Source organism: Pelobates fuscus, chromosome 11, assembly GCF_036172605.1.
Source record: "Pelobates fuscus isolate aPelFus1 chromosome 11, aPelFus1.pri, whole genome shotgun sequence".
NCBI lineage: Eukaryota > Metazoa > Chordata > Amphibia > Anura > Pelobatidae > Pelobates > Pelobates fuscus.
The window spans coordinates 7,334,536-7,346,820 of NC_086327.1; the positions used below are offsets into that span (position 1 = coordinate 7,334,536).

General features: G+C 40.7%; 1 protein-coding gene across 15 annotated transcripts in view; it reads left to right on the plus strand.

The window, feature by feature from the left end:
* Positions 1-9,302, plus strand: part of UBR4 (ubiquitin protein ligase E3 component n-recognin 4) — an 82,519-nt gene extending 73,217 nt beyond the window's left edge. For all 15 annotated transcript variants that reach the window (XM_063437055.1, XM_063437059.1, XM_063437060.1 and 12 more), the window contains 12 exons: positions 1-112; positions 730-903; positions 1,754-1,853; positions 2,469-2,687; positions 3,153-3,266; positions 3,472-3,614; positions 3,824-3,949; positions 4,217-4,411; positions 5,837-6,061; positions 7,237-7,327; positions 7,883-8,045; positions 8,341-9,302. The exon at positions 1-112 is cut by the window's left edge and continues 79 nt beyond it. In XM_063437055.1, the coding sequence (XP_063293125.1) occupies positions 1-112; positions 730-903; positions 1,754-1,853; positions 2,469-2,687; positions 3,153-3,266; positions 3,472-3,614; positions 3,824-3,949; positions 4,217-4,411; positions 5,837-6,061; positions 7,237-7,327; positions 7,883-8,045; positions 8,341-8,405 (1,727 nt within the window). In that variant the 3' untranslated portion in view covers positions 8,406-9,302. The remainder of the gene's footprint in view (positions 113-729; positions 904-1,753; positions 1,854-2,468; positions 2,688-3,152; positions 3,267-3,471; positions 3,615-3,823; positions 3,950-4,216; positions 4,412-5,836; positions 6,062-7,236; positions 7,328-7,882; positions 8,046-8,340) is intronic.
* The last annotated feature ends 2,983 nt before the right edge of the window (positions 9,303-12,285 follow it).

The following is a 12,285-nucleotide window of genomic DNA, read 5'->3' on the forward strand; positions in this document are numbered from 1 at the left end:
ATTCAAGTGTTCTACAGGGCCTTCTGCGCATTATCCCTTATCTATCGTTTGGTGAGATGGAAAAGATGCAAATCCTTGTGGAACGCTTTAAACCGTACTGCACGTTCGATAAGTAAGTTCCATCCTTGTTTACAGAAACACTCCAAGCACAAAACCCAATACAGCACACTGTAGGCTTTATGGTACCAGATGCACCCTGGAATGACCCCCTCCTGGTACGTAGTCAAACGGTTTGCTAATGTTTTGACAAACTATATGCATCAGGTGCAACAGTGGCCTCCTTTATTAAGAGCCAGAATTTCAACCACAGAGCTTCCATTAGCTTTCCTGAGCTAAACCCTCATTGGCTAAGAGTGTCAAGTGATTTCTCTCAGCCATGGTGCTAGCTTAGAGCAGATTGCTTTCAGTTTACAATGGAGCTGGTGACCAACACCCAGCGTACCCCAGGTAAGTTGTTAAACGGTTAGCAAATTGTTTGACTGCCTATATGGGGGACACACACGCACACACAGGAGGTCACTCCTGGTGTCAGAACTAGTGCAATGTCCTGTTGTGGCTATAGTACTTAGTGTTCTCTTAATTGTACTAAATTCATGTCCCCCTTTTTTGATGCAGTGTGATCAAGCTGTTCCACATAGACCTTTGTAATTCCTAATTAAACAGGCATTGGCAAGACGTTAGAACAAATAAACTGCCATAGTGAAGTGAGCATGATTTTTGTTCCTACAGGTATGACGACGAGCACAGTGCGGATGACAAGGTGTTCCTGGATTGTTTCTGTAAAATTGCTGCTGGCATCAAGAATAACAGCAATGGGCATCAGCTTAAAGATCTCATCCTTCAGAAAGGGATTACCCAGAATGCCCTGGATTACATGAAAAAACACATCCCATGTGCTAAAAAGTAAGATTCTGTCAGCAGGAGCTTTCGGTCCTTGTTTTACCTTGTCATTTCCAAGTCTTCGCTAGGCAGCTGCTGGAAGGTTTATCATTTTAATGTTTAGGGACTTAGCCAGGCTTTTATCAACATAACTGCTGATGCTTCTTGTTTATCATAACCTGCTCACAGCGTTTCTCAGTCATGCAGAAACTGCCGTGTCGACGGAGCTGCTAGACCTGTTGGGAATGGTCTTGGAATAAAGCCTTTAACCTTTTCTGTTTTCAGTAACTGCATTCAGGATAGTGAATTAATTCTGTAATCATCCAGAATTGTTTCACTTAATACAAATGATTGTGTGTGTTCCTGAAATGACTAAAGGCCGGCTGAAGATCATGGAAGCTTCATGTCCCGCAAGTTAGATATCATTGCCCCAAGTCATTAGCTGAAACCAATATGTGTTCTCACAGTATATTGGAATTAGATACATGCGACAGCGCACTCGGAGCTTCATGGGGTGATGACATTGTCCTGGTAAGGGATGTGCTATGGAGGTAAATTCAAGCTGAGCCAGTCTCAGCCAAAGTAAATTCACCCTTTCTGAGCCAAGAGAATTGCTTGTAAGTCAAAAGGCAAAGTGTAAGAACATGGAAAGCATTTATATTTCCATCTAGCTCTCATTGATGTTTAAAGTTCCTTTTCCAGCAGAACACTTGTACTTTATCTCTGGGAGCAGCTGGCAATGTGTCTGCGCTATTCTCTAGGTACAGCAAGGTGCCTGATTAGGTGCAGGGATAGGAGGACATTGTGTAGGCCACGTGTTTGCCAAGTGGAAGGCAGCACATCATGTCTCTTAATATGTTCCTTTCCCTTGAAGCCTTGATGCTGACATTTGGAAAAAGTTTCTGTCCAGACCTGCTTTACCCTTCATACTGAGGCTGCTACGAGGATTGGCCACACAGCACCCTCCCACGCAGGTGAGTGACTCTATACATACAGCTCAAATTGCTCTCGTATTTTAAATCAGGATTCCCAGCCTCTGTTTCCCAAACCACAAGAGTAGTCCAATCTGGATTGTGCTAGAGCTTTCCAGCTATAAGTTCTATGTGCTGTAGGGAAATACAGGAGTAACGATGACCTATAATATGCATTCTCCTCATGCTATCGGAGGGAGGGAAGAGATCCCAAGGAAGAGCTGTGACTAGTTTAACCTCTTAAGAACACATGACATGTCATGATTCCCTTTTATTCCAGAAGCTTAAAGGGTTAAACTGTCTGCTTATCAGATCTGTTATCTGCTGGGCAGCACTTGTTGTTCAGTCTAAATAAATTACTTATTGACATTACTATATTGTATCCCTTATTTAAAATCACAAAGATTATCTACTTTTTTTTTTTTTACATTTTATTTAATATTGTATCTACAAACGTTATTTTATCACTAGGAGTGGATGCCTCCTGTGTGTGTCGTGCAGCCGCATGCCATGCTTTGACTAATGAGATTTATTTCTTAACACTGTGGTCATCCTTAGGATTTGTGGTTAGATGGGTTCATTTGAAGAGGAAGTTAACATCTTTTGTCTTATTTTCAGGCCTTGATTGGTACAGACTCCATAACAAACTTGCACAAGCTTGAGCAGGTGTCAAGCGACGAGGGCATCGGGACCTTGGCAGAGAATCTTCTGGAGGCTTTGAGAGAACATCCTGATGTTAATAAAAAGATAGACGCAGCAAGGAAAGAAACTCGGGCGGAAAAGAAACGTATGGCCATGGCAATGAGGCAGAAAGCGCTGGGCACTCTGGGCATGACTGTAAGTTAACGCACACAAGTAGTGTGTTAAAACACTGACCACCCTTGGCACAACTACATGAAAACACAGTATGGCCGCCCTGTTTGCAACTGTAAATTATACATGCTAGTGCCAAGGTGACAAGTCTGTTTCAAACAGAACTGAAACCGTACTGATATCATAGTAAATGGAGTTATTTATGGAAACAATTTATTATCAGTTCACAGTAACTGAGCTTTAAAAATCAAGGACAAAATGAAACCTCCAAACTAACACATCAAGCATTCATTTCTAGAACGTTGTTCATGGTCAGCCCTTTATTTTCCAGGAATAGAAATTCTTGATTCATATATTTTGGGCACAAATATATCATGACTTATGTGAATGGTATTTATCACGGTATCACTTGCTTGCATGTCGTTAACTGGGGAAAGCAGAATCTTGCCATTTTTATAAACAGCGTCTTACATTTTGTTTTATCCCCAGACCAACGAAAAGGGACAGGTGGTGACAAAGACGGCCCTTCTAAAGCAGATGGAGGAGCTCATCGAGGAACCTGGCCTCACCTGCTGCATCTGTAGAGAGGGGTACAAGTTTCAGGTACGTCCTTGTTGGATCTATTTCTTCTTCGATTGTAGAGACTTTTGTTATTTCTCTGCAAAATGTTGGTGTTACTGGACTTTCAAGCTGAATTGACTAGCTCTCTCTTGCCCTTGTAAATTTGTTTATTGTACCTGTTAATTTATGTACATCCTTGATTTTCTTTGGTCAATAGATTTTGTAAGTTCTAACGCTTGTTTTATAGCCCACTAAAGTGCTCGGTATTTACACTTACACCAAACGTGTGCCCCTGGAGGAGTCTGAAAACAAGCCTCGAAAGCAGCATGGGTACAGCACCGTGTCTCACTTTAACATCGTACACTACGATTGCCATCTGGCAGCTGTCAGGTATTAACCACATTTTTGATTACTCTTTAAAAGTTAACCGAAAAATAGGTCCTATAAGCAACTTTCATACTGTGTGTACACAGGCCTTGGTTCATCTTGGTTCCATACACTGTCTATTTGCTATAGCTGAGTGCTGGGTAAAACCCCTGTCTTCAAGTTTAGTTAGTTGCTTGTAAATTCCTGTTTTAGACTTTGTTTTTGTTTTCCAGGCTTGCCCGGGGGCGGGAAGAGTGGGAGAGCGCTGCCCTTCAAAATGCCAACACAAGGTGTAACGGATTGCTTCCGGTCTGGGGACCCCATGTGCCTGAATCTGCCTTCGCAACCTGCTTGGCTCGGTAATTTTAAATACAGCAATTAACCATTCTCCTGCACTCCAAGTTTGGGATGTCTCTGATAATGTCAGGATAAATAATGAATTGCTGTGGCTCTTTGCACCTTCCTTATATTTAGCACCATTCTACGAGCTGCACCATCAGTATTGAAATAGTGTGTGTGCAACTGTTTAGTTATAATTTCTCATAAAGCTTGGAAGCCACAGGTAGATAGCAAACCAGGAATCTGGGCCCCTGTCTCATTAAGCTTCTCACATGGTTTCTTTCCAGGCATAATACCTACCTGCAAGAATGTACTGGCCAGAGGGAGCCCACCTACCAACTTAACATCCATGACCTGAAGTTGCTCTTCTTGCGATTCGCTATGGAGCAATCTTTTAGTGCGGACAGTGGTGGGGGCGGACGGGAGAGCAACATTCACCTCATTCCCTACATGATTCACACCGTGCTTTATGTCATCAACACGTAAGTTTCTCACAGGGCTCTCACGTGGCACGTATCGGCACTAGTGATGCTGACCAAAACCTTCTGGGTCACCGTTCACACCCAACACTTCATGTACTGTTTGGGACTATTTATTAGGAATGACCCAGCCCATACATTTGTTTTAACCCTTCTTCACATCGGTGATCACTTCGCTTTGTTTTATATATTGAAAATAATTTACCTGAGAATTGCAAATTTAAACCAAAAGAGCAGAATTGAAAATATCAGCTCTGTTTCCGGGTCAGCCATTTTGCATTGAATGTGATTCCGTGGGGACTTAACTTCCTAACTGCTCTCATTGTACCGGTATATTCTGATTAATGCAGCAGGGAGCTTGTGACCCCTGAAGCAAGGAGACAAGTTTTTAGTCCTAGTGATTGATGAACGTATGTTGTCAGTGGCCAACTAAAACTTTTTATGTCTCCAGTGTCTCCGTATCCGCTGAAATTCTTTTTAGTTTATTTAGGGCTGTGCTGAGCAAAGCAAGGCTTTTTTCCATCCCCTGTGATTTGTTCGCTGTCTGACGATTATCAGATTGTTGTGTTTTATTTGTTTTCCTTCAAGCAAAAAAAGGATTTAATGAAACTGTCCAGGGTGGGAGAGACAGGAGATTGATGTTTATGAGATGAAAGAAATCTATGTGAGAAAGGGAACGTGTGTAAACAAATTCCTGGCCCCACGCAAGCAAGTTCCGACAGCATGTTCTAGATTAAAGCACCTTGTACAAGCTCCCGGCAGCAAGTTAACACAGTCTCTGCTCATATTGACAACTTACTCTAGATTAAAAAAACCTCATCCAGGCTGAGAGTTAACCCGTTCAGTGGTCACATCGTGTTCTAGATGAAAGACAAACACCCCATAGAAGTTCTAGGCAGCAAATTAAGCCATTGTTTTCTCTCATTGGCAGCATATTAACGCACCTTGTACAAACGCATTCTCTATTCAGGTTCAGAGTAAAGAGTTCATGTTCTAGACTAGAGTAAAGTATCTCGTACCGGATCTTGCGCTGGATTAGAATACCTCGTACAAGTTCCATGCAGCAAGTTAAACAATTCTGTGCTCATAACGATAGCTCTTTGTCCAGGCTGCAAGATAACACATTCTCTGCTGACAGCGTGTTGTAACAGTGCAATGAGACCCCCAATATATAATACTAGGAAGAGTCTAATGAAGATCTTTTACAGAAATTCTTTTAAACTTAAGAAAAATGTTTTGAAGGAAAACTGTAGAAGGCGTTTTACTTTGGGTTTATGAATGAAGAGAAACTCTGGGACAAGTTATAAAAGTGGAGGAGTTCCCATGGTAACCATTTCATATCATTGCCCATAAACAAGTGTAATTAAGCTCCAGTTTTCTTCGGTTGACACGATTAGAAATTCACGTTTATTTCCTTTTCTGTTACAGAACTCGTGCTATATCCCGCGAGGAAAAAAATGTTCAAGGTTTCTTGGAGCATCCCAAAGAAAAATGGCTGGAGAGTGCTTTTGAGGTGGATGGACCTCACTATTACACTGTTCTTGCCCTTCACCTCCTACCAGCTGAAAGGTGGAAAGCCATCCGAATTGATGTCCTCCGGAGATTGCTGGTAGTCAGTCATGTGCGTGCAGTGTCACCTGGCGGGGCAAACAGGTACTGGGGTTACTGCTGTGCTAAATCAATGTGTAAATAGAGACTATAGAACCTCAGCCCAGGTATAGTCAAGTTGCTTACTTGATACTATTAAATATCTGGACACTTTAATATGTAGCAAATATAATTTCATACGTGAATTGATCTGTAGGCAGTGTTAAGTAGACTTGTAAATATTCCTGATTTGAGCGTGCAGGAGTTTAATTCTCCTTCTGTTACATCAGCAGAGAGGTCAACGTTGCAGATGGGTCTTTAAATCTGGGAGCAAATTATTTCTACTATAATGCATTACTTTAGGCCTCATGCTAAGCATTACTGGATGCTGCCCAGTATTCACTCACAGGTTGATGGTCCCAATAAATACATGCAACGCGTCCTTTTCAAACACTGCACATGATACCTGATTTCATCTCTTACCGGGATCCTCTTTGTACCAACCAGCAAGCAAGAAGCAAGCTCGCTCTTTCCACCCAGCCACCATGAACCTCATTAAATTTCACCTTCGGGTTGGTCTTATTGTCTTATTGTCTTACAGGAATCCACTGGTGTTTTTACCTATTCTATGATAAACCATTTTAACTTTGTACTTCTTTTTCTGTAATTTCTTCAGTAAAAAAGTTATTTTTTTTTTAGTAAAAGCTTACTTCTATTAAAGTTTGCAGCTGCTTACTCTGCCCCTGATCTGCCTACTTGGCTGACATCAGAAGTGGTCTGAGACAATTATAATGCTTCCCCATAGGTTTGGCTTAGACTGTCAAGGAGGCAGATCAGGGGCAGAGCCAATACAAGTTAAACACAGCCCTGACCAAACTGCATCTCTCATAGAGCTGTATTGAATCAATGTATCTCGATGAGGAATTTCTCTATGCAGAGGGTGGAGACACTGAATGTCAGTCACACTGTGCAGCACTGCCCCAGGAAGCACCTCTAGTAGCCATCTGAAGAGTGGCCAGTGGAGGGATCCCTACGCTGTAATTTAAACACTGCATTTTCTCTGAAAATTTCTTCAATTTTCCTTCAATTTATTTGCAGCAAACACGGACTAGTCACCAGAACAACTACAGCGTATTGTATTTGTTCTGGTGAGTATATAGTGTCCCTTTAAAGAGTAAACCTGTACATGGGCAGAATACCTTATTAATGTCAATAACCCAAATTCTTGTCTTTGTCCCCAGATTGACTGATAAAGCAGTGAAGGATTATTCAGTGTATCGATCCAGTCTGCTCTTCTGGGCCCTTGTTGACCTTATCTACAATATGTATAAGGTGAAGTTTACATTGCAAATCTAAATAAATGTTTTAAGTCTTTTCCTAGTAAACATTTAGGAATGACCACAGGTAATCCTTAAGCATGAGTTTAGTATAACATATTCTGTGAATGAATGGCTTAGTGTTAGAACCAGGAGCGAGCATGTCATCAAAACCTCTGTGGTACGGTAAGTGTTAAGTGGATCTGTCCACAACTGGTTTGGCCAGGAGGAGATAATTGAAAGGAATAAAGCTGTTTCTATACATATTCTTCATTGAGAAAGCATGTTGCTTTGCACTAGCTGAGATATTATGCAACAGAACGTTGCTGCCCTGAGGTTAGATTACACTTTCATGTTCCTTACCTTCAAACCACAACAGAAAATAACTAATTCACCATAAATCTTGTCATCTTTTATTTAATCCGCTGTCGATCCTGTGCTAGCAGGCCTCTGCTGTAGTAACAAGTGTAGTGGAGGCAATGTGGTCATAGTGAGGTTTGCTCAGTGCACGCAGCCGGCCCTGGTTGTGTTAGAGCTGCACAGCTGAATGCATGCTTTGTGTGTATTGCAGAAGGTTCCTACGAGTAACACAGAGGGAGGCTGGTCTTACTCACTGGCAGATTACATCCGACTGAATGACATGCCGATTTACGAGGCCGCAGACAAAGCCTTAAAAACGTTTCAGGACGAGTTCATGCCCATCGAGTCCTTTTCTGAATTTGTGGATGTGGCTGGTACGTATTTCTATCCTTTCTGTCTTGTTTCATTATAATTATTTAATATTACACCCACTTAGGCTAAGAAAATAATCACAGAGTCACGAAAAATTATAGCTTTCACTTTTTGTGCTAATGGCGCGTTCAACTTGAGGAAAGAATAAATTTAATCTGTGCACTACTCTGGACAATTAACAGCAAATGTATAAATGAGGCTGTATACCTTTCAGATAAATGTCAAGAAAGCTATGGGGTGTTTATTTTCTTCTTTCCATTTTGCCAAACGCTGACTTTCAACTTTTTATTTTTCCAGGTCTTTTAACAGAAATCAACGACCCTGACAGCTTCCTCAAAGATCTTTTGAACTCAGTCCCCTGAGCGGCAGCTACAGGGAATGTGCTTTTAGACTCTGGATGCTCTGTTTTTTCCTCCACTGGGTGTTGCAGTAAATGTGTATAGTTTTTTTGTTTTTTTCCTTTTTGTGTATTTTGTTGTGAGTTGAGGCTCTTTAACACCTTTATTACAGTGGCGATTACGGTCTGCCACAAACAGCAGCAAAGTGGTTAATGGCAACCTCTTTTACCGTGTGTTCTGCAAACACATCCCTTTTGTCACCCCCTCAGTGGAGAGTTTGCTCCTCGAGTGGCTGTGCTTCTGTGTGGATTTTATTTGGTGTTTTTGAGTGCCGTTTCCCAGGTAAATAAATTTGCAACCAAAGTGAACTGCAATGCCAAGGTTTGAGCGCCAGCTTGTGTTTCAGGAGGAATGCCATCCTCACCTCACTAATTGCATGATCTAGTCAGCCCACCAAAGATAAGATACATGCATGCCCACATCCTGTCAAACATTTCCCTCTGTGTTGTAAGGACAGACCTGTCTGTTGGCCACAATGCAACCAAACTGGGGTCCTGCTCCCCTTTCTGAGCCTCGTAGCTTCACACTCTTTAATCTCCTGTGGGCACTTGCATGGTTACCTTGTCTCAGACAAACCCAATCATTTCTAGACATTAATTTCTATGACAATCTTGATATCACGTGGAGCTGTTTTTAGGAAGGAATCATTTGTGGTTTGGGCCCAAGTGGCTATTCAACAAAATCCTAATACTACATGTGCTTGAGTGTGGTGACCCGGAATGTAGTGTGCCGCTTGTCAGTGTGTATGTGTGTGCTGTCTGTTCATCGGTAATGGGTAAATATTGTATCCAGGCCGACATCTTAACCTGTAAACCACCCGCTGTCTGCCTGAAGATATATAATAAAGCTTTTCATTTCTCAGTCTGTTTCCTGGGATTGAGAATTACTTGTTCTAAGTGATTGATGCCATTTGGGCTGCACTATGTCTGTCTGGATTGTCTCTTATTTCCTCCATTCATTAGCAATCTCCCCATAGAGCACACCTGGGTCCGCCATTATAAAGGAGAGCTGGATTATATCCAGCCAATAAAGCAGCTGCATATTTATAGCTAATGCAAAAACTTGTGTAGAAATGTAATTCCACTGAGTGTTAGTCCTGTCACTCTTAGTAAGCACCACATATACTCCACAAATATACCACGTGTTCCAGAAACAAGCAGAGAAACTCCGGGATGAGAGGCTACAAACTGACCGTATTCCTTCTGCATCTTTAGGACAATTGTTTTCTCATCGGCGTCTTACATGCTAGGTTTTCTCTTTTTATTTATTTGATTATCTGCAGCTTCCCCTGCATTAGCTGCAAATTTGGAACAAACAATAGTTCGGGGGACATTTACATGTTTTTAACCATTATTTGCATGTACCTCCATTATGCATCAAAGCAGCCATTAAATGTTTGGAAAATTGTCAGACTCAATGGCGCTGATTCTAGGTGCTTTAACACACTGCATTTCAGTCCTGCAGTCAGACCGTAGCCTTGATTGATTTACTATGGTATAGTAAGAGTTTTCTTGCATTCTTGAGTGGACGCACAGAATAACATTTTTTTGACCCTGTAAGTCCACTTAATGTACGTCTATTGGTCACATGTAGCAGAGGAGTGCAGTCCGGTGATTGAATAATCCATAGTCTTCCAGGTTATTACCCCAGAGCAAAACATGTTTGTTTTGTATTTAAACTCATCCTCGGCTGATCATTGGCAGTTATAACATCTGGTGTGTTCAGTCCGGCTTTTCCATTTTTCTTTCTTTCTGAATTCTAAATAACCCTGTTTATCTGCATAATACCAGCCAACCATGACTGGGATGTAATGTGTTCATATTCAGACATTTATTATATACCGTTAGGTCTGGAAATATTTGGACTCTGACCCAAGTTTTGTTATTTTGGCTGTTTATCACAATAAACTCACGTTACAGTTAAATAATGAATATGGGATTAAAGTGCAGTCTCTCAGCTTTAATTTGAGAGATTCACATACAAGTTGTAGGAAGGGTTGAGGAATTAGAGCTCTTTAATATGTAGTCCCCTCTTTTTCAAGAAACAAAAGGAATTGGACAATTGACTCAAAAGCTGTTTCATGGACAGGTGAGGGTTATTCCTTTGTTATTCCTTTGTTATTCCTTTATTTCTTCATCAATTAAGCAGGTAAAAGGTCTGGAGTTGATTCCAAGTTTGACCTTCACATTTGGAAGCTATTGCTGTGAACTAACATGCGTTCAAAGGAGCTCTCAATGCAAGTGAAACAGGCCTTCCTTTGGGCTGAACAAAAAAAAACCTCAATCGGAGAGATGGCAGAAACATTAGGAGTGCTAAAATGAACCGTTTTTGTACATTCTGAGAAAGAAAAGGATTCTTAACAAAGTATTAAAAATTTGCATTTTATTGAGGGTTGTGTTAATTTGTCCAATTACATTTGAGCCCCTGAAATAAGTGAACGGTGTATAAAAATCTTTGCAATTCCTAAATGTTTTATGCGATAGATTTGTTCAACCCCTTGAATTTAAAGCTGAAAATCTGCACTTCGATTGCATCTTGTTTGTTAAATTTCAAATTCATTGTAGTGGCGAACAGTGCCAAAATTATGAAACCTGTCTGTATCCAAATATTTGTGGATCGAACTGTATAATTAATGAGGAGATTCAGCATTTTACAAAAAGTGTGTGATAACACCCATGGATTATGCTTCGTAATACATACTTTGACTGATGCTGATCCATACATGTTCCTGCCTGACCAAGATTAGTGGGAGTTAAGCTCCTGGTGCAGCAGCCTTCTCACGATAATGGTGTTTTGGGAGAGGAGAAGAAATAGGGGAGCAGCGATTCGAAGATGTCCTCAAATTCAAGGTGATCTAAATATAGTGCACTGTATACACTGTAAGGAGCTATCTCTTAGCTCCAAATATAGCACCTGGGTGGTATGATGGATTATGGGCTGATGTCTTGATCTGACGAGACGTGGTATGGATATGGAACAAAAATAAAAATTCCAAAATAGTGTAGTATGTCACGGGACCGCAATATAATATAAACTCTGTATCCGCGCATACTCATGTATTGGAGCCTTCAAATGGCTCTTTATATGAAGGCCTGGAGTGAAATGATCCCCACTCTTTGAGATATATATATATATATATGTGCAGAACCCTCTCTTGGGTGAAGGTAGATAAAATCCTCACTATGCGTATAAAAACAGAAAATTAAATATTGTGCACACTGTCTGGTTAAAAGGCATAAAATAATGAGATGTACTCACTTTTTTTAAGCGCAAACAAAGGTTTGCTCAGTTAACATGCTTGGGTGGTATGTTTCTCACTAGGGAAAAGTGAAATTCTACTGTCAGGGAAATCAGGAAGGTACAGAAGTTATAATAATTTAATGTAAACTTTATTAGAACAAAAGTAATGGAAAACGTTGCTCTCCTAATGAGAGCGCTTTTTTTTTTTTTAAGTGCACTTGATAAACCACTTCTTCGAGCAGAGAACTCCACATCCTTATTGTACTTTCTATTTAAAAAAAAAAAAAAAAAACACCTTTTCTTTTGCCTTAGACTCAATCTTCTTTCTTCCAGTCTAAACGCATGACCTCGTGTCCTATGTAAAGTCCATAAAATGGTTTGTATTGGCCCTGGATATATTTGTATAATGTTATCATATCCCCTCTTAGGTGACATTTTTCTAAACTAAAAAAGGTTAAAATTGTTAACCTTTCTTGTAACTCATCTCTGCACTTTTTCTGGTGCCATGATATCCTTCTTTAGAACAGGTGCCCAAAATTGCACAGCATATTCAAGGTGTGGTCTTACCAGTGATTTATAAAGAGGCAAAATTATATTTTAATCC